This window comes from Peromyscus californicus, unplaced genomic scaffold (genome assembly GCF_007827085.1).
Source record: "Peromyscus californicus insignis strain IS unplaced genomic scaffold, ASM782708v3 Scaffold_11__1_contigs__length_118956290, whole genome shotgun sequence".
In the NCBI taxonomy this organism is placed as follows: Eukaryota; Metazoa; Chordata; class Mammalia; order Rodentia; family Cricetidae; genus Peromyscus; species Peromyscus californicus.
Genome location: NW_026294402.1, coordinates 104,663,656 through 104,685,982, shown reverse-complemented (window position 1 = coordinate 104,685,982; position 22,327 = coordinate 104,663,656). Strand labels below are relative to the sequence as shown.

General features: G+C 46.5%; 1 protein-coding gene across 2 annotated transcripts in view; it reads left to right on the top strand.

Moving 5' to 3' along the window:
* Klhl18 (kelch like family member 18) overlaps positions 1-22,327 on the top strand; it is a 64,038-nt gene that overhangs the window by 31,718 nt on the left and 9,993 nt on the right. The window contains exons 3-7 of one of the 2 annotated variants that reach the window (XM_052722069.1): positions 1,722-1,862; positions 9,245-9,443; positions 17,466-17,626; positions 19,232-19,368; positions 21,174-21,411. In XM_052722069.1, coding sequence (XP_052578029.1) covers positions 1,722-1,862; positions 9,245-9,443; positions 17,466-17,626; positions 19,232-19,368; positions 21,174-21,411 — 876 coding nt within the window. The remainder of the gene's footprint in view (positions 1-1,721; positions 1,863-9,244; positions 9,444-17,465; positions 17,627-19,231; positions 19,369-21,173; positions 21,412-22,327) is intronic. The other variant, XM_052722079.1, reaches the window with a different exon arrangement.

The window sequence follows — 22,327 nt, the reverse complement described above, 5'->3', positions numbered from 1 at the left end:
ACAGTATGCAGTAGGACGAGTCCATACACACTGTGGTAGTTAGAAGATGGGTGAGCTCCTCAGTCAGCGACCAAGGGAGGGTTCAAATGAAAGGAGGTTTGCTTGCTTGCCCAGGCAAAAGGTGAGAGTGTGTTTAGAGTGTTGGGACACAGTAAGATAAGGCAGGGTAGAAGGTTCAGAGATCAAAGAGATGGAGAGGCCAGCGCTCTATGGCTGGAATTTGGATTTCATTCTCCATGAGAATGGGAAGTCAAAAGTACAAAGTTAGAAATTTCTTTCTAAAATTTACCCCTAAACATCAATAATTTTTAAAAATTGTAATGGCAATAAGAAGATAATAGTTATGGTGCCTGCTAACAAAGGCAAGAAATTAGAACATGCTTTAGTGTTGAGTTATCATATAGCAACCACCCAAACAGTAAACATGAAGCCAGTGTAGCAGAATGAGAAAGGGCTTAATAAATCATTTTATTGCCAGACAGTGGTGGCGCACACCTTTAATCCCAGTACTTGGGAGACAGAGCCAGGTGGATCTCTGTGAGTTCGAGGCCAGTCAGGTCTACAGAGCAAGATCCAGGACAGGCACCAAAGCTACACAGAGAAACCCTGTCTCGAAAAACCAAAAAAAAAAAAATATATATATATATATACATTTATATATATATGTATATATATATAAAATTTGTCCAATTTTATGTAAATGGACAATTATTTAGGTATTGTTTTGTTGTTATTTGTTTGTTTTGGGGCAGGTATCACTATGTAAAGCAGACTGGCCTGCCTCTGACTCCTAAGTGCTAGGATTAAAGCCGCCACACCTGGCTAGGATGAATCTTTGAAATAGTTATTCCATTTAAATATATTCTCAAAATGGATTTTGTTTGTTTGTTTTGCAATGTAGTCTCACTATAGATTAGGCTGGACTTTGAACTTGAGATTCTCCTGCCTCAAACTCACAAGTGCTAGAATTACAGGCATATGCTGCCACACTCACCTCAGCCCAATGGATTTTTTAAAAGATTTGTTTATTTGTTTATGTGTGTGACTATTTAAATATAGGCACATGTATGTGATTGCAGGTGAGTGTGCCTATGATAGGCACCCATGGATGCCAGAAGAGGGAATCAGATTCCTACAAGCCAGAATTGCAGGCCTCTGTGGGACACTGACTTGCTGTATGGGTGCTGGGGTCCAAACTCAGGTCCTCTCAACTGGAGTTATCTCTCCAGCCTCTAAATGAATGTTTGAACAGGGCTCATCTATTCTTCAGGTAGTGTCTTAGTCACCATGACCATGGCAACTCATATAAAGGAAAGCATTTAATTCGTGCTTATTACAGTTTCAGAGGTTTAGTCCATTATCATCGTGGTGGGAAGCATGGCAGCACACAGGCAGACATGGTGCTGGAGAAGGAGCTGAGAGTTCCATATGTATATCTACAGGCAGCAGAAAGAAAGAGAGAGACACTGGTACCGGCTTGGGCTTTTGAAACCCCAAAGCCCACCCCCAGTGACACACTTCCTTCAACAAGGTCACACCTACTCCAACAAGGCCATGTCTCCTTATCTCTCTCAAGTAGTGCCACTCCCTGATGACCAAGCACTCAAGTATAAGAGCCTAAGGGGCCATTTTAACCACTACAGGTAGTCATATCAGTTCAGTTAGGATCAAGTGACCTGTGGCCAAGAAAGAGCTTCTCATGCTTTTCCTCTTCCTTCTAGTGCCCTGGAGGCTCTCATCAACTTTGCTTATAATGGCAACCTTGCTATAGACCAGCAAAATGTGCAGTCGTTGCTGATGGGGGCAAGCTTCCTGCAGCTGCAGAGCATCAAAGACGCTTGTTGTACGTTCCTCCGAGAAAGGTGAGCAAAGCAGATGATGGGATCGTGCTCAGTTCTGGAACCCTCTGCCACACTGCTGAGTCAATAGTGTATCTGGGGTTTTCTGAACAGTGAGTTGGGAATGTTACTCTCTCGAGATGGCATTTCTTGGGATCATTAGTGTGCAGGGCCCATCTCTTTGGGCGTTTCCATAGCCCTGCCTATACTCTTGTGTCATGACATAGACCCATCTGGTCAGCTGTTAATGTAGCTAATTTCCTCCTCTTTTTCTTTTTCTTAAATTTAAATTTAAAAAATTTTTTGAGAATTTTTTGCTTGAGTTCTGTATTTACATATATTTGTTTTGTTTTGTTTTGTTTTGTTTTGTTTCATTTCGTTTCGTTGTTTTTCCAGGCAGGGTTTCTTTGTGTAGGCTTGGCTCTTCTGGAACTCACTCTGTAGACCAGGCTGGCCTCAAATTCACAGAGATCCACCTGCCTCTGCCTCCTGAATGCTGGGATTAAAGGCGTGCGCCACCACTGCCTGTCTTATTTACATCATTTCCATCCCCACTGCAACTCCTCTTGTGCCCCCCCACTCCCTTTCAAATGATGACTTTTTTCTTTGTGTGTGTGGGGATGAGTGGGGGGGAAGCTTAAATATAGTCTGCTGAGTCCATTTAGTGTTGCTCATAATCTCGCTAACTTCTCACCAAACTATTTTATTAATTTACTTGGCCTGCCTTTGAACTGTTTCATAGCCATCTCCATGTTTGCTTAGATACTTAACCTTCCGTAAGTTTCTTGACCTTTTTGCACTACAGCTCCTTCAGAACTCACCTATATTTCTGTCCTCTTCTGTCCACTGAGAGCAGTCACCATGTGGTCTTTTAGAATGATGGCCATGGACTATATACTCTCACTATTTCTGCCTCTTGGCAAAGGGTTTCATGGGTTCTTCTGTGACCTTTAACTGATCAGATAAGGCTCTTCCCTCCCTTAGGGAATAGCGCTGTCATCAACTAAAGGCCATTTAATCACTGGAGATTTGGAGATGAGAATTAGTGCTGGGCCATACGAAGGCCGAGAAAACCCAGAAGAGCACCTCTGTGTATATGTTGTTCTCCCAGCCCAGTGTCCATGCTCAGCCTGATGATCAGCATCCCTTCCACCTCAGCTCTGCCCTCAAGAACATCATCCTCTCAGAGCTCACCTTCCCTCCCCCATTCCCACTCTACCAGTCCTACTCACTGAGCTGTCTGTGGCCCCTGCAGGCTGACCACATCCTACTTTTGTGGTGCCCATGGGCATTACTCAGCCCTGTCATGTGCATACCTACACACAATCATGGTAGTGATGCCTCAAATGTAGAGGTGTGCATCAGCTACCTGCAGGGCAAAGGGTTTCACCTTGAGGTCAGTGGCTCTGTGTTTGGTGTTGCAGATGAAAACCTTGTCGTTAGTGACAGTGCAGCTCCAGAGCCAGGCTTGTCCCTGCCTTGATGACAGATGCACACCAGGATGTGGACATACACACCAGGATGGACACACACCACACATGAGAAAGAGAGAGACAGAGACAGAGAGAGACAGAGACAGAGAGAGACAGAGAGACAGAGAGAGAGTGCTCACTTGATTGATCTCTTTGTTCTCATAGAATTTGGCTTTCAGATGGAGTGAGTGCTTCCAATTGCTATTCTGACACTTTCATCAAGGGAGGACAGCTCCACCTAGGGGATCTTGAGGTCATCACTCATTCACATTATCATAAGGTGCTTAAGCACCACTGAGCAGCTGGACATGGTGGTGCACACCTTTAATCCCAGCACTCAAGAGGCAGAGGCAGGCAGATCTATACAAGGCCAGCCTGGTCTACATATTGAGTTCCAGGCCAGGTCTACACAGTGAGACCTTATCTCAGACAAACAACAGCAAAGACAATGAACAATTATTTCCTTTTCTTCTTGAGATAGGTCTTATCATGTGACCCAGGCTGGCCATAAACTCATGGCAGTCCTCCTGCCTCCACCTCTCAAGTGCTGGGATCATAGGTGTGTGTTCCACCTCACCTGGACAGAAGCAGTTACTTTGTCTAGACTAGTGCAGTTTTTACTTGTCTTAGTGACATCTGAGGAACAAATAACTAAGCATAAAGCCTGATGTTTTGAGTCTGCCTTGAGTGTTTCTTCATCGTTTCTGCAGGACCCGGTCTGAGACCCAGGCCCCTGCTTCATTACTGCCTTCCTCCTCTGCCATGAGCCCCAGAGGCCTGGCCTACTTTCTGTTTTCTCTCCAGTAATTGCTGTTTCTGTTTCTTCAGCCTGACTGTAGAATGAGTGAGGTTTTCAGCGCCCTTCTTCCGTGTACATTTGAGGACAAACACGTGGGCTTCATTGTTTGAAGGTTTGGTTGCCAGTGCTTTAAGGAAAACCATTTGGGGCATGAAGGCACAGAGAAGCTATAATGGCAGCATAGTTCTGAGCTTACCTGGTCTATTGGCTCCACCTGTTGCCTCCCCAACCCAGAGATTGCAGTTGACTTTTTTTCCTGGTCTTGTTTTTGTTATGTTTTGTTTTGGATTTTTTTTTTTTTTTTGAGACAGGATTTCTTTGTGTAGCCCTGGCCATCCTTGACCAGGCTGGCCTCGAACCCAGAGATTTGCCTTCCTCTGCCTCCAAAGTGCTAGGGGTAAAAGCATGCACCACCACTGCCTGGTGGGCCTCCTGGTTTTTAGATGAACACTGGAGTGAGTTTCTGCAACCCTTCTCTCAGAAGTAGATTGTTTTGGTGGATTTTTTCGCCTTGAGGTACTAGGGAGTCAAACCCAAGGCCTTGTACATGGTAAGTGCTCTACCACTGTATTGATTTTATCTAAGTTTTTTCTATTTACCAATGAAGACCCGGGAGTTAGATGTTGGGATGAAAAACTGCTAGCTCAAAGAGACCAAGAAGCAACAAGCTGACTTTCCTTTTTGGCCAGAGACCTAGCAAGAGAGCATCTCTCCACCCATCCCAAACCAAAAGGACCTGAGAATCTAAAGTCCTACCCTACTTCTTTCTGTGTATCTCTCTCTATCTCTCTCTCTCTCTCTCTCTCTCTCTCTCTCTCTCTCTCTCTCTCTCTCTCTCTTTTCTGGAGCTGAGGACCAAACCCAGGGTCTTGCGCTTGCTAGGCAAGCGCTCTACCACTGAGCTAAATCCCCAACCCCCTCTGTGCATCTCTCTATCCATCTTCCTGGGTCCTCCATATTCTCTATGGCTAATTCTTGTCAACTAGTCGCTAGCTCCACCTCCTGATCCAAGGTTAATTTAATTAACATAATCTTGGAGTCTCACAGTGTGATCAGATATCCCCTAATACCATTGAGCTTCATCACCAGTCTTCAGCTAAACTGAAGATGAAATGCATCAGTGAAACAACTCAGTGATTGTCCTTCATATCCCTGGTGTCTGTCTTCAGTAGCGTGTTATACCAATAGTTTCTTTAGGACAAAATTGAGCTGTCAGTGAAGAATATCGCCATGGGTGGGGCGTCTCTGTTTCCCTTTGGCTTTATTTCCCTTCCTGTCTTCATCCTTCTGAATGAACCTATTTGCTCTGTGGCCACTGTCTCTTCCATTTCCATCTGCAGGTTACTTCCATTTCCTCACAGGTTTCTCTGTCGTGTCAGGTGTAGTAGTACAGTTTACTTAGGGAGGCATGATTGGTGCTTCGTATTAAATCAGGCTGATCAAAGGTACAGGAATCCTAGCCTGAAGAAAGCATGAAAAGGAATGCCATTGGGTGCATGGCTCATTCTGTCCCTATCTGTAGGCTCTACTCAGCTCGGTGAGTGGTGTTGGGTTTTGGGCATGAATAAAGCACCTGCTGCAGGAGCCCAGGTTTATCCTCGTCACCTTACATTGGTAAAGTGCTTTAACATCTCACTTAACCACCGAAGTGCTCTAGAAAAAGCACTGAGAGATGCTGTATCCTGAGCCCCATGCTCACTGCCTCCCTGTCCTGTCTGCTGCTTCACGTAGCGATTTTGTTTCCCTGGCCTTGGAAAACGCACTGAGGTGCCAGATGTAGTCACTGCTGCCTGTCATCAGAGCACTCAGAAGGCTGAACCAGGGCATGTCCTCAAGTTCGAGGCCACTTCTTGGACTACATAGTGAATTCCAAGACAGCCAAGACTCTAGAGGGAGATAGGAAAGGAAAATTTGGAAAATTTGGTCCCCCAGTGTCTGCTGCTGTCGCTAAGACTTCAGACCCACGCTGAGTTTGTTCAAAAGTAAGAAAAACAAATATAATAGAAACTAAAACAGCGGCAGCTTCATACCAGGCACCGGTCTAGTATTTAGCCAGCATTCATTTTGTTTATTGTGTGTGTGCACACAGATGTAAGCCATGTGTGTGAGTACCCTCAGAGGTCAGAAGAAACCATCAAATCCCCTGAAACTGGAGTTACATGGTTGTAAGCTATCTGATAGGGTACATGGGTCCTCTGGAAGAGTAGCAAATGTCCTTAACTACTGACCCATCTCTCTAGCCCCCATTCTTTTTCTTCCTTAACTTCTTTTCGTTGTTTAAGATTTTATTCATTATCCTTGATATACATAATAGCATGTTATGTATAGAGATGTTCATAATTCTGATTTATATAATTACCTAAAACAAATACAAGCTAACTGCATAACAGTGTAGTAATAATAACAGTGGACATTAACACACTGAATTAAATTTCAACTTTGTTTACCAATAAAAATATAAAAGGAAAGCCCCGGCGTTTGTACTGTGATGCTCCAATAAACCTTAGTGCTACCAAAGAAAACCCCATATATACAGATATATCTATATATATAAATGAAAGGACACCAGGAATTTACATGTTAGCTTTGCACAAGGACTGTGCAAATCTCTGTATGTTCCAGTTTTGTTTATACATCTGCTGGAGCAAACACTATTTTTTTTACCCTTTATTTTTGTGTTTACATGGGCACACACATGCTATGGCATGCACATGGAGATCAGAGGACAGCTTATGGGAGTTGGTTTTCTCCTCTCATCATGAGTCCTAGAGGTTGAATTGAGGTTGTTGTCAGGCTTGAAAACAGGCTCCTTTATCTGCTGAGCTAGCTCACGGGCCTGAAAGCACTATTTTTTTTAAGTTTTGCTCGTTTTTTGTGTTTGTTGTTGTTACGTACCTATCTTGAGAGGGGTGTGCATGCTAAGGCAAATGAACGGAGGTCGGAGAACGGATTTCAGGGTTGGTTGGAGCCTCATGTCACCCTGAGAACGCCAGGCTAACTGGCCCATGACCATCCATTTTCTTGTCTCCCTCTAATCTCACTGGGATATCCAGTGGAGACCACTACGTACAGCTTTTTGGTGGGTCCTGGGGACCAAACTCAAGTCATCAGGCCTGAACAGCTGGGGCTTTATCCACTGAGCCAGCTCCCTGGACGTGTTTTGTTTCTCTGAGACAGGGCCTCACATAGTCCAGGCTGATCTTAAATTCCTGATCTTCCTGCCTCCACTTCTTGAGTGCTGGGATGACAGATATGTACCACCATGCCTGGCTTTATTTGTTTGTTCATTTGTTTTTAGAGATTATGTGGCCTAGAGTGGCCTCAAACTTCTGAGCTCAAGTGATTCTCCTGCCTTACTGTCCCAATCACTGGGACTACAAGGCACGTACCACCACACCAGTTCCCACGTTCTCTCTTCATCATAGCTGCAGCCCTACTCACTCAGTGCATAGTTGTCATCCTATCTTCTCTCTCTCTCTCTCTCTCTCTCACACACACACACACACACACACACACACACACACACACACACACACAGAGCTCTGGCTGTCCTGCAATGTCATCATCTTTTCTATGTGAGAAAATTAATGACACTTCTGAGAACTTAAGGAACATGCCTAGGTTCCTCAGAAAGGGACAGGCCCAGGACTTCCCAGGCTCTGATGACTGCAGGTCTGCCGTGGTGTTAGAGCCACAGAAGCAAGATGTCTGATTTCAATCTCAGGACCTCCACTTACTTGTCAAAGTACTGGGAACACATTTCTTGGTTTCCCTGGGCTCTGTCTTCCACTATAAAAGGAAGCAATCCGCAGGGTTGATTTTTTTTTTTCCCCCTTTTTTTTGGTTTTTCAAGACAGGGTTTCTCTGTGTAGCTCTGGCTGTCCTGGAACTCACTCTGTAGACCAGGCTGGCCTCGAACTCTCAGAGATCTGCCAGCCTCTGCCCCCCAAGTGCTGGGATTAAAGGTATGTGCCACCACCACTTGGCCAGGGTTGATTTTTTTAAAAAGATTCTTTGTGCATGCGTGTGTGTGTGTGTGTGTGTGTGTGTGTGTGTGTGTGTGTGTGTGTGTGTGTGCATGCGCACACGCCATGTGTGTGTAGGTGCCCTCTGAGACCAGAAGAGGACATTAAATATCTTGGAGCTGGAGTTACATGAGGTTGTAAGACACCAAATGTGGGTGCTGGAGACCAAACTCAAATTCTCCAGAAGAGTAGTAAATGCTCTTAACCTCTGAATCATCTTTCCAGCCCTTAAAAAGGATGCTTAAAGAACTGAATGGAGTCTACCGGTAGACTGTTTGCCTCTGTGTACAAGGTCCTCAGAAAAGTACAAATAAGGAACTGAAGAGATGGTGTGGCAGTTAAGAGCACCTGCTGCCCTTCCAAAGGGCCAGAGTTTAATTTCTAGCACCAACACAGGACAACTGTCAACTGCCTGTAGCCATAGCTCCAGGGATCCAATTCCTCCAGCCTCTGCAGGCATCTGCACACATGTGCACATGCTCACACACAGGCACACACATACACATAAGTAAAGATGATAAAATTAAATCTTTTTAAAAAGTATAATGATTCTGCAGAATGGGTATAAAAAGCCTAGCAAAGTATTTTAGTCACTAAAGTGATAAACTAATAATAGTTGTTGCTGTTGTTTCTAGGGGTCTAATTTCTTAGGTTAATGGAGCTTCTCTCTACCTAAAATAAGAAAAATGTGTGATGCTCCCTGTATTGAAGAAAGTGTCTCTTCCATGCCTCTCCTTCCTGGTGCTTCGAGGTGGAATAGTGCCCCGGATCCTCTCAGAAACCACACAGCTGGATGTGGTGACAGGGTTTCCCAGTGCTTACTCTCTTTACATCTGACAGCTGCTTCACAGGACTTCCCCAGAGTCTATTCCACTTTGACATGCAGAGGGCCATGCCCCAAGAAGCAAAGACTTGAGGCTAGCCCATCTTAATTTAATACTGTTAGAAGTGAGTCTTAGAGAGGGGTACCTGATATCATAGGGGGATTCCAGTAAAACTGGGAACAAAATAGGACTTTTGTTCCATGGCTATGCCCAAAACCATTTTGAGAATGATTGAATATAACATTATTCCTTCCTCTAAACTTTTTCTTTTCATCTTATGTCAAAGGCTTCACCCCAAAAATTGCCTGGGCGTGCGCCAGTTTGCCGAGACAATGATGTGTGCTGTTCTGTATGATGCAGCCAACAGCTTCATCCACCAGCACTTTGTGGAAGTGTCCCTGTCTGAAGAGTTCCTGGCCCTGCCCTTGGAAGACGTGCTTGAGCTGGTGTCTCGGGATGAGCTGAATGTGAAGTCAGAGGAGCAGGTCAGTGAGCAGAACAGCAGTCTGTCCACAGAGAGGGCAAGCTCCTTTCTCTCCTTCCTTCCTTCCTCCTTCCTCTCTTCCTTCCTCCTCCCTCCCTCCCTTCCTTCTCTCCTTCCTTTTTTAACAAATGAACATACAATTTTTATGATTTTTATGTATTGTGAGGTTTGTGTTATGTATGTTTTTCCTAAAAACTTGCTTTTATTTTAGTATCTAAATAACAGTATATTTATCAGCTACATTTCCCTTATCGTTAGAACTTGGTTTAATTGCAATATTTATTATTAGAAATGATATTGCCATAAACTGGAAATGAAGCACTTGAAGTTGGAGAGAGTGTTATTGTTGTTACTGTTAAGGCGAGAGAAGTTATATATCCTTTACTGTTGGTGGGACTTTCCAGAGGAGGGGGAATTTGGTGGTGCAAGCGAAATGAGAAAATGGGGTTGGATGGCGTCCTGAAGTAAGAAGAATCAGAGTGTAAGGCAACAGGGGTCGGGCATTAGACAGGAGCAAAAGCCACTGCGTCATCCAGAGCAGCCCCAGCCGGAGCTGGTGTGCATGCTGCGGATGAGGGAGGTGCTAGGAGAGGTCTCTTACTGACGTTCTGCTCTGATTGGTTTCTCTCTTCTCCGCTGAGAATGAACATGAAGAAAGAATATTAGAAATCTGAGGGGAAATGAAATGTATGAGTGGACGGTGGTGAGAGATGGGGAGGGCTTGCTGGGGAGCAGGGCCTGATGACTAGGCTTAAGCTTAAAGTGCTTGGCTTTGTGGTGTGTTCTCTGCCAATGCCATTTATTGGTACAGATATGGAATAAAAGGCACCTTAACTTTGAAGAGCTGGATTTTGTGGGTTGGAGAGATGGTTCAGTGGTTAAGAGCTCATTTTCTTGTCTCTTCCCCAATCTCTTGTGTGACGTGGCTCCCTACTGCCAGGACACCTTTCCCCTCAGAGCTGTAACACTAATACCCTCCTACATCTGCCTCCCACATGCTGGGATTAAAGCTGTGCACTACCACACCATACCTTCATTTTATTCTTAAATACAGGGTCTTACTGTGTAGTCCTGGCTGGCCTGAAACTCACTTTGGAGACCAGACTGGCCTTGAATTTACAGAGATCTACCTGGCTCTGTCTCCCAAGTACTGGGATTAGAGGAGTGTTGCCACGTGCCCAGTCCATAAACAATTTTAAAGACCAAGAAGTGATGATGTTCAGAGTGTGACAAGGATGTATTTTTAAAATGGGTGACACTAGGGTCTCCCCTGAGTGCAGCCTCAAAACGATTGTCTCCTTGTGAAGCTGGATGAAGAACTCCATGTGGAGTCCATGGGTTCTGGGCAGCTGTTATTGGGATCAAAGAGGGGAGCCGGGCAGAGAGAGAAGAGCTGTGAATGGGGCAGGTCTCCAGAGGACCCATGTCTGGTTTCCTCATATTGGGCAGCTTGCAACTGCCTGTAAGTATAGCTCCAGGGTATCCATCACCTCTTCTGACATGGGCACCCACACACATGTGACATACATACTCTCTCTCTCTTTTCCCAACCTTCTCTCTCTCTCTCTCTCTCTCTCTCTCTCTCTCTCTCTCTCTCTCTCTCTCACACTCTCACACACACACACACACACACACACACACACACACACACCACTATGAAATTGGGAAGCTCTTGAAAGCTGTGTATAACCATCCTGCATGGTGGAGTTATAGATAAAGTCAAAGAAAAGTATTATCTTCTTAGAATGGTCAAGAAAAATTAAAATAAAATCATAGAGTGTTAATCGTCAGAGAGGAGCAAAGGATGCTCTTCCATATCAACAAGGGTATAATGTAAGTGGGCTGACGAGGACACTGAGTGTTGAGACCGAATGGTGAGGGCTGGCAGTGATGGACGTTGAATACAGAGGAAGAAGTTCTGTCAGGCAAACACCCGGGGCATCACTACTGCCTTTGAGCCATTGAGAAGTCTAGTCAAAATCTGAGCCATTTAGAAGAGTTGCAACCAAGAGCCCTACCCTGGACTAAGGAAATGACTCAGTGAGTTCAGGGGGTGAAGAGCTTGTGCTGTTAGCATGAGGACCTGAATTCAAATCCCCAGAGCCTACAGCAAGCTAGGCATAGCAGTGGCCTCTGTAATTCTAATACTGCCATTACAAGATGGGAATGAAACATCAGAGACAGAAACATCCCTAGAAGCAGCCAGGGATGTTGGTGCATGCCTTTAATCCTGACACTCCAGGACAAAGAGGCAGGTAGATCTCTCTGAGTTCACGGCCAGCCTGGTCTACAGAATGAGTTCTAGAACAGACAGAGCTACACAGAGAAACCCTGTCTCAAACAAACAGAGCAAAACAAGAAGTATAACATCTTATACACTGTTTATTGGGGCCCTCCTGGGAAGTGCAGGAAGCAGGGCCCTAAGGGCAGTAGAGGGAGGTGGGTAGTGGGGAAGAGAAGGGCATGGTGGCAGGGAGAGCCTCCCCTCCCTATTCTAGCCCTAGAAATTATGAAGAATGTTGTTGATGATGTCATACTTGGCATTTTCATAAATGTTCCTGGTGTTAGGGGGAAGATCTTTGGGCTGGTCCTCCTCAGAGACATCTGCCACAGGGTAATCAGGAAAACCGTTTACCTGGGCACCCTGTAGGAGAAAAGCCTCACAGTCACTACCAGCACACTAGATGGTGCCCAACCTGCCTGTGGTCTCCCCCTCAAGGAGAGAGTGAGGCCACAGAGGCATCAGCTACAAGGGCATGATGGGACATGGAAGCCTAACCTCCATCCACCAGAACCCAGAGGGCCTGGGCAGATCTGGATGAGGAGCAGGTGGGCTCCCACTGGCCACCAGAGAATTGGTGTTACAGGGCACCAGAGTCCCCTCTAGAACTCTTCCAGGCCCTCCTCTGCAAACAGTGGGAAGGTCTAAGCAATACAGACACAGCACATGCCACACCTTTCCAGACACTTGCTGCAAAGGGCTTGGTTCTGTTTGCAGATGAAGACCCTGTGTATGCAGCACATACACAGTCCGTGTCTCCCAGAGCCCAAGAGAGCCCAGCAAGGGGGATGGGCGACCTCAGGATTGGACCTCCGCAGTGAGAAACCTGGAGGAGACGCGGGGCAGCAAGCTGCTCACCTCTCTACTGCAATCCCTGTCGCAGCTCAAGGTCAAGGAGGTTGAGAGCCGCCTTCTGATGAATTGACCTGTGCAGTTTCGATCCTCCTGTGAGGGGTAGGGGAAAGGGGGGGGGGGGGACAGGACAGGAGCTAGAGGCATCTTGTCACATTTCTGGAGAGAGGCAGGCACTGTCCTCAAACCAGAGATGCAAGCCAGAGCCAGCAAAGAGAGACAGTGGATGGGAAGGACAGATGCACACCCATGAATGTAAACGACAGGACCTCCATATACATTATTAGAGGAGAAGGCACCTATAAATTATCACGCCCAGAGAAAACCATGTTTGTTGAAGGTCCTGGGTGAAGATACATCGACAGCTGAGCCTGTCCCTGGGAAATGAGGTTGTGAGTCAGTAAATGTAACCATTGCTTTCAGTGTGAATGGTAAAAGAACATTTGAAGTACGTTACTTTCTGGTTCAGTTTTAAAAAAGCAGCCTCTCTAGTGGATTATAGACACACTTGGCCATTCTGCTCTTTTTATATTTAGTAGGTTTTAGCAGGCAGTGCCTCCTCCCACACCCACTTTGTGTGGCACTGGGAATCAAACCCAGGGCCTTGAACATGCTAAGCAAGACTACCACGGAGCTACATATTGCTGTTTTAGAAAGTAATTGCAATAATTTAAAGTAAGAAAAGGTGTTAGAGAAAGTCTGGCTTTGCTTTTTTCTAACAATTCTTTGGGGTGTGTGAGAGTGCATGCCTGTAGAGGTCAGAGGACAACCTGTGGGAGTCCGGAGTCAGCTGTCTTTACCATGTCAGTTCCAGGGGTTCTTTATGCACTAAGCCATCTCAGGACCCCCCCCAAAAATGTGATTTTGAAAACGGCTTCAACATTAAAACTGCTGGTGGTGAAGTGGCCAAGTGATGTGGACGGAGCCAGGAGAGGAGAGAACTTCTGTTCCTCCGTAAGGCAGTCTGGGAGCTGGGAGAAGGAGACTCACCCCATTTTCCAGGAGGTTGCAGTTTTGAGGCTGTCTTTCCGGGACGGAGATGCAGTCTGTCTCGCTAATACTGAACTTGAGTGGGAAATTGCTAGTGGGATTCTAAAAAAGCAACAGAGACATCTAATTGTCTCATCTAATTGCAACAACGACCATCTCTCTTGTACAGATTGGGGAGCAAAGCACAGAGGGTTAGGTGATGCTGCCTATGTCAGCCCAGTCCAGGTCTACACTGTCCACCAAAGTCTGGGGCTTATTAAATGGCCATAACAGACCTAAAGGGTACAGTCAGTGGGTGTGGTGGCATATGCCTGAATCCCAGCACTCAGGAGGCAGATCTGTGTGAGTTCAAGGGCAGCCTGGTCTACACAGCAATCCCAGGCAGCCTGGGCTACATGACATTCTGTCTAAAAGGGTGAGGGGTTGTGGTGTTTACCACAGATAGCTGTATGACACTCTTCAATTGCCCTTCAGTACCGTCCTGTATAAAGTAGGAATAAAAATCCCTTCCCCTCAGGTCTCATGCCAGGAGACAGGCTGACAGTACAGACTTGTCCTTCCTGTGAGTAGATGAAATGGTTGGCCTAGAACTCATTATATAGCTGAGACTAACCCTGAACTTCTGATCCTCCTGCCTCCACCTGCCGAGTGCTGGGGTTCAAGTCCAGGGTTTCATGCCCCCAGGGCAAACACTCTACCAACTGAGCTACATCCCCAGTGCCCAGGTAACAGAAACCTTCTACACTGCCTGTTTCCCAGGCTGGGGTGGCAGACACTCACCTGACCAGATGGCATGGTGACATCTATCAGGCAGAAGAGGGGCTTCCCTGGATGCCCATTGTTAAATGCCTCTAGGGCCTGCTCAACAATATCCTCATGTGTTGGTGGACGCTGGGCTTCACAGGCTACCAGAGCCAAGGCCACCACCAATACAAATGCCTTCCACAGCCTTGCCATTGTCTCTGACACCTTGCCACTCCTGACTCCTTTTATTTAGGTGGTACTTAGGCTGCCTTGCTCAAGGACAGCTGGCGACATAAATGTCTGATGGCTCCAGAAAGGGAGCCCCTTCTGTCCTTGGCTGGAGATCATTATTGGCCAATGTCATGAAACACTGTTGGCCAAGAGAGGCAAGGAGGTTTGGGCAACAGACCAGGACCTGGAAGTGAGTCCTAAGCTAGAAGCAAGAGCCTTGTTGTCAGCTGGGCATACCTGTTCACTCTGGGCCTCAGTGCCCCTGCTGGACCCTCCAGACCTGCCCCATTCACAGCTCTTCTCTCTCTGCCCGGCTCCCCTCTTTGATCCCAATAACAGCTGCCCAGAACCCATGACTCCACATGGAGTTCTTCATCCAGCTTCACAAGGAGACGATCGTTTTGAGGTTACACTCAGGGGAGACCCTAGTGTCACCCATTTTAAAAATACATCCCTGTCACACTCTGAACATCATCATTTCTTGGTCTTTAAAATTGTTTATGGACTGGGCATGTGGCAACACTCCTCTAATCCCAGTACTTGGGAGACAGAGCCAGGTAGATCTCTGTAAATTCAAGGCCAGTCTGGTCTCCAAAGTGAGTTTCAGGCCAGCCAGGACTACACAGTAGGACCCTGTCTTTAAGAATAAAATGAAGGTATGGTGTGGTAGTGCACAGCTTTAATCCCAGCATGTGGGAGGCAGATGCAGGAGGGTATTAGTGTTACAGCTCTGAGGGGAAAGGTGTCCTGGCAGTAGGGAGCCACGTCACACAAGAGATTGGGGAAGAGACAAGAAAATGGCTTCCTCTGTTTGGGAGAGAAGAGGAAGTAGTAGCAATGATCTGAGGAGGAGGCAGGCTTTGTATAGAGTTTGTTGTGTGGAGCAGAACTTTCCAGAGTGCCCTGGGAATGCTGGGATTCTGTGGCCCGGTCTTGGCTTTTTTTTTTTTTTTTTTTTTCCCTGTAAGGCAGAGTGTGGCTGCCTGCATCTGGAGGGGCTGGAAGTTTGGGGGAAGAGCCTGGCCACTGGGGCCTCAAAGGGCTTACAGAAGATCTCTGTGAGTTCAAGGCCAGCCTAGTCTACATTGTGAGAACCAGGAAGACTGGGACTACACAGTGAGATTGAAGTTGTAGATCGAAGTTTTCCTGTGTTCTGCCTGGTCCCACAGCCACTTATAAAATAATTACACACAGGCTTATATTAATTACTAGTTCTATGGCCTATTGGTTTAGGCTTCTCACTTGCTCGCTCTTACAACTTAATCCATTTCTATTAATCTATGCATTGCCACATGGCTTCGTGGCTTACCTTTATTTATCAACCAGTTAGAGCAACACATATTCACAGCATACAGAAAGACATCCCACAGCACCCTGTGTCAATAAATAAATCAGTAAAACAAAATAAAACATTTTATTTTGTGCGTTCTTTTAGTCCCAGAACTCGTGTTAAAGTTCAGGGCCAGCCTGGTCTACACAGTGAGTTCCAGGACAGCCAGGGCGACACAGAAATACCTTGTCTCAAACAAACAAACAAGAAAAACAAAAAAAAGAAAGGAAGGAAGAAAAGCAGATCAAGAAGAAGAATGGCACCTTATGTATTGTTTACTGGGGGTGGGGGCGATGGTTCAAGGTCAGCAGAAAACGAAATCAAAGTGTTGGCAAGAGAACACAGGCTACCTCAGACACAGCTGCCTCAGGCCTGATAACCACAGGGTTTCAAGGTGGAAAGTCGGTTTCCCAGGAACCAGATTTAAAACCTTGCCCTAGCCCAGCCCCAAACTGGACCTTTGCAAGTCTGCCCCTCAGCAGGAAATTCAACTAGAGTTCCCATTATTCTTTCATCCGTGCCTCTGAGGAAGTCTTGACTTGGCTAGGACTTTCTAGGAGGCAGCCATTGAGATGTTAGCACGTACTCAGCTAAATGTCTTGAATGTCTGAAGAGTACCCACCCTTGAATATTAGTGACCAGTAGAGAATGGATTCTGAGCTTTCAGTATGGACATAGACATAGAAGCACCTCATCCGAAGAACAGTGTTTGCCCTCTAGCTTCTTCTGCTAAGTAATGTGTCTTAGGGTGGCTCACGTTCATCTATTTAAGTGGCATCTGTAAGGTCTGAGAGGCTTCAAAAAGTGATATTCTTGTGGTGTGAGGTATTAAGGAAGGCTCCTAGGAGACCATCCATCGTGAGGTAGACTAGAGAGTAGGGAGTAGGCTTAAATGAAGAGAAGGGGAGTGGCCACCCGGCTTTGCTTGCAGGGCAGAGAGGACAGTGTAAACAGAGGAACTGGCCTGGCCTGCCTGGGTTAGTGAATTTAGAACTGGTAGGATGCAAGAGCAGCAGGAAGGAAGAGAAATAGACATTTTGCTGTGATTCAGAGTGGAAATAATAGTGAAAGCCAGGAAGCTTTACAGTAACCTAGGCTTACCTTACAGAACACTGGTCCCACGCTTGCCATGGTCTCCCACATCTGTAATCCCAGCACTTGGGAGGATCTTGAGTTCTTCTAGACCAGCCTGGGCTGCATAGACAGCCTTGTCTCAAAAACAAAAGACTGGCCGGGCAGCAGTGGTGCACGCCTTTAATCCCAGCACTCAGGAGGCAGAGCCAGGCGGATCTCTGTGAGTTTGAGGCCAGCCTGGTCTACAGAGTGAGATCCAGGACAGGCACCAAAACTACACAGAGAAACCTAGTTTCGAAAAAACCAAAAAACAAAACCAACAACAACAACAAACCCCGAAAAACTGGACCTGAGAGCATAACTGGAGAAGTGGGAAGAAATTATGGATTCCACACACAAGTAGGAGGAAAGATGGGTTGCTTGAGGGCCTGTTTCAGTATAGGCAGTAGGAAAACTGTGCGACTAAGGAGGCAGGAGTGTGGTGTGTGTAGCTGCCAGAGCATCTGCTCTTTGTTCCGTAGGTGTTTGAAGCTGCCTTGGCCTGGGTCAGATACGACCGGGAGCAGAGGGGACCGTGCCTGCCAGAGTTGCTGTCTCATATCCGCCTGCCTCTCTGCCGGCCCCAGTTCCTATCAGACCGAGTCCAGCAAGATGACCTGGTGCGTTGCTGTCACAAATGCAGGTAAGTGAGGGTGGCCTTGTCCAGGACACTGCCCAGTAGGCAAAGAAGGGGAGCTGGCCACCTGTCCTAGCTCAGGGGAGGAAGGATTTGAAGCAGTGAGTCTTGATTCATGGTGCATGAATTGCACGAGACTCACATAGTGGTGAGAGAGATGCCACATGGGAGCAGAGGGACTTTTCTTCCTTAAGTTATCTATGTGTTCTTCATCTACTGAGAGTCTATGAGTGTGCTCTTCCATGCTGCCTGGCTGGACCTTGCCCATACTGGCAACTGACTTGATAGTACAAATGGGACTTCCTGGGGCTCCTCGCCTTCTTCAATAAATAGTAGCTAGCGCCCTAGCCTCTGGTGAGTCATAGGAAAGAGGGGTCTTGTGTTCCAGTGTATGCAACTTCTACCCAGAGCCACCAGCACAGTTCAGAAGATGGGTTGTTATACAATTAAAACAAAGAAAAAGGCCTATCTTTAAAATTGCTTGTTATATTCATAGTGCAATGTTTGGTTTTGTTTTTTCCTTTACTGACAAGATGTTCTCATATTGAGTTCTGCATTATTTCACCCATAGTTGGGATCAGCAGGTTCAGGGGAAGTCAGTTCCATGGTACAGGCTTTGTGACAGTGTGTCAGGAAGTGGGGATGTGTGGCTGGAGGGAGCTAGGGCCCTGTGATGAGCAGTCTGAAGGGTAATTTTGAGGCATATGAACTATCCTGTCAGTAGTATGTAGCTATCAAAAGGGTTCTTAGAAAAAGCAATGTGGTCTGTGGTGTGGAGGGGCTGGAGAGGCAGGCTAGAGGCAGGGAAGTCCATCTGGAGCATTTGGCAACAGTTGCCACAGTGCAGGTGAGCGGTGATTGACTGGAGGATGTAAGCCATGGGATGGTCGCAGGGGTAGAAGGAAGAGCTAGGTTTGAGTGCTGATAGGAAGTCGGTTAGTAAGCTTCCCCCAGCACTTCCATTTTAACCCCCACACTGTTTTCAAAAATCACACCTCATTTGTCCTGTTAGAAGGAAGGCGGTTGCTATGGTTACTCCAGCTGTGCTGTTCTCTGATTTGTCCTGTTAGAAGGAAGGCGGTTGCTGTGGTTACTCCAGCTGTGGTGTTCTCTGATTTGTCCTGTTAGAAGGAAGGCGGTTGCTATGGTTACTCCAGCTGGGGTGTTCTCTGATTTGTCCAGTTGTTAGAAGGAAGGTGGTTGCTATGGTTACTCCAGCTGGGGTGTTCTCTGATTTGTCCAGTTGTTAGAAGGAAGGCAGTTGCTATGGTTACTCCAGCTGGGGTGTTCTCTGCTCTTTTTGTGCCTTCACTTTTGAACATGTCTCAGTAGCATTGCATGGCTTCCTCTGATCTTACCCAAACTCTTTGACACTAAACCTCACACAAGAGTTGGGGATATAGCTCAGAGGTATAGCATTCTGACATGTGTGTGGCTCTCGATTCAATGCCCAGCTCGGGAGAGAGACAGACAGGCACTGATAGATCAAATTTTCCAGAACATTTTCCCAGATGTCCCTACATTGAGGTATGGAGGAGCCAGACTCAGCAGTGTAAATGTGGACCAAGGTGGGGGGTACCTCCTCTCCTAGCTTCTTGCACCTTATTTCAGGGACCTGGTAGATGAAGCAAAGGACTATCACCTCATGCCGGAGCGCCGGCCCCACCTGCCAGCTTTCAGGACTCGGCCTCGATGCTGCACATCCATCGCTGGGCTCATCTACGCCGTGGGGGGCCTCAACTCAGCAGGTATCTTGCAGCTCCCCTTTGCAGAGCCCTTCCTAGGACTCCTTGGATGAACAAACTCAGTCAGGCTAGCCTGGTTTTTCTAATTCCTTCTCTTTATACTGCTCTGTCTCCTGTCCTTCTTATTTTAATATAGTTGCCCTAGAGTAGAGCTTATTATGTATTCATAATATTGAGTTGATGTCAGTGCTAAAAGTGCCTTAAAGGATTAGGTTTGACAATCCTAGGATGCTGACACATGCCTATAATTCCAGCACTTGGGGTCATGGAAATAAGAGGATTGTGAGTTTGAGACCACTCTGAGTTACACAGTAAGACTGTCTCAAGAAAGAAAGAAAAAAGCTGGGCAGTGTAGCACATGCTTACAATCTTAATATTTGACAATAAGAGGCAGGAGAATGACTACAAATAAGACCAGTCTACAAAGACTTCCAAGCCAACCAGAGCCACGTAGCTATACCCTGTCTCAGCAACAACAGAAAGGGGGTGGGGCTGGGCACGGTGGACATCCACCTGTAATCCCAGCACCTGGACGGATCCCAAGGCCCAGGGCAGCCTAGGCTACATAGTGGGATTCTGTCTCAAAGTCATGTAATTCACCATAGCTGAAATTTACAGATGAGCAAGTTGAGACTCAGAGAACCTGGACAGTGTAAACACTCTGCTTTGGTCAAAACAAGGACTGGGATTCCTCCTGGTGCTTAAACCAGCACTTATCAGTAGTATTTATTATCTGCAGCATGTACCCAGCTCTATAGAGAATACAATAAGGAATCTGCCCAGTTCTATCATCAGGCTATTCACATTTGCATGTGAATCTCTGGACCAGACTGAGATAATCCAGTACCCCAGGTCTTCTAATACCCCAGGTCTGTAATTCTTTATAATTTTCCACACTGCCTCCTGTGAAGCCCCTACATGTTTACATCCACCCATTATCAGCAGCTTGATTACACATCTATAATCCCAGTACTTCAGAGGCTGAGGCAGGAGGGTCTTGAGTTTGAAGCCAGCCTGGGTTATAGGTATTGAGACTCTGCCTCCAAAACAAAACAATACAAAACCACCATTACCAGTAGCTCTTGTATTATATACAGTCACATTTCTGGGAAAGCCTCTTGGAGGGTCAGTGGGAAGTTCCCAGTTTTGTTTTCAGTTAAGGTTTATGAAAGGTAGCTAGCAGCCTTCTGCTTGTTAACAGCATGACCTAGAAAAGGTAAAAGTCTTCAGTGACAAACGCAAGAGGGTAGCGAGTGCTCAGGCTCCAACGGGGAGGAGGGTAGTTTGAGTTGCTAATCATAGTCTGAGCAGAATGAGACGGTTCAAATTACCATTCCTGGCCTCTGTGACTACTGTTTACTGAGTTCTCAACGTATTCTAGAACCATGTTGGGTGCTGTATCCATTGTGCCATTTAATCCTCGTGGCAGCTCTGTTAGCCTTTAATTTCTCATTCGAAACAAGACAAGGCCACAGAGCAGCTCTTCTGGTCATTAGAATTAGTGGTGTTGGCATTGGGAGCCACGCCCTTCACTCTAGCATGTTTCCTGCATTGGGCAAGCAGTCTATGCGTTTCCCTTTATTGCCAACTTCAAGCAAGAGGCTTACCTGATTATAACTGAAAACTACTGAAGAGCAAATGCTTCCCATTTGATTCTAAAATCTTTATCCTAGCCAGAGTTTGTATTGGGCCCAGTTACCCTGAGTAATTCATGAGAAGAGCTAATAGAATCCAGTCAAATATCCATATAATCAATACCCAGTAGCTGTGATCTAAACAAGTGGTCTCATTTGTTTTAATTTGAGTAGCAAATTTTTATGCAGGTGATTCCCTGAATGTGGTGGAAGTGTTCGACCCCATCGCCAATCGCTGGGAAAAGTGCCATCCCATGACAACAGCCCGCAGCCGTGTGGGAGTGGCTGTGGTGAACGGGCTTCTCTATGCTATCGGGGGCTATGACGGTCAGCTGCGGCTGAGCACTGTGGAGGCCTACAATCCAGAGACGGACACATGGACCAGAGTGGGGAGCATGAATAGCAAGCGAAGGTATTCTGGAAGCCACGTGCAGGCTGAACACACACACTGAGCATCTGGGGAGCCCCATGTAGGGGCACATAATAAAGTAAAATGCAAGTTTTGGCCTGGGGAAATCCTGCTGCCAGGCCAGCCACACTGCCAGCACCTCCTGGGAGCAAGCCCCCATCTGCTTAAACATAAAATACCTGCCTTGTCCTTTGAGGAACTTGGGGAGCCAAGACATGGACATGTGGAAGTTGTATTGTTATGTAAGTGCCAGCTAAGGACTGGAAATGAGTGTTATGGAAGATTCCAGGAGGGCGAGAAACTGGACTGGACCATCTGGAAGATCTCAGGGAAGAGGTGGGATTGAAGTTGAAACCTGAAGGATAAGGAGATTTAACCTCATTAGTAATGGAAAGAAACCCAAAGCATTTTCTCTGTGCTTTCTTTCTATACTTACTCTCTCACTACCCGGGAAGTGTATGAATTAGGCAGTGTCACACAGGTTCTCCAGATGTGAGCACATATGTATTTGCAAGGTGGACTGAACTTGTACATCATCGAACTTGGTCTAGCTATTTGTGTCCTCCACCACTTGCCTGCTCACATTTCCAGAATGAGAAGTGTGGTTAGAGACCATCATGGTAGTGCCTATGTTTAACCTTCTTAGTCCAGAGATGACAGACAGCCCCATTGCTTACATCAGGCATGTGCCGAATTGGTAGGAGGCCCGTTGCCACAGGGTGTCACTGGACAGGTTTTTCCACGCCTGTGCCCTGTCGGGCTGGCAGATGAACGATTGCAGATGTCACTGTTCTGGTTCTCCTCATAGGGACCGAGAAGGAAAGGAGTCCAAGCCCAAGGCCCTTGCACATATAACCAGAACAGATTTGCCTGCAGTTTGAGCTTCTATGACATGGCCCAATTTTAGGAAGGAGAATTA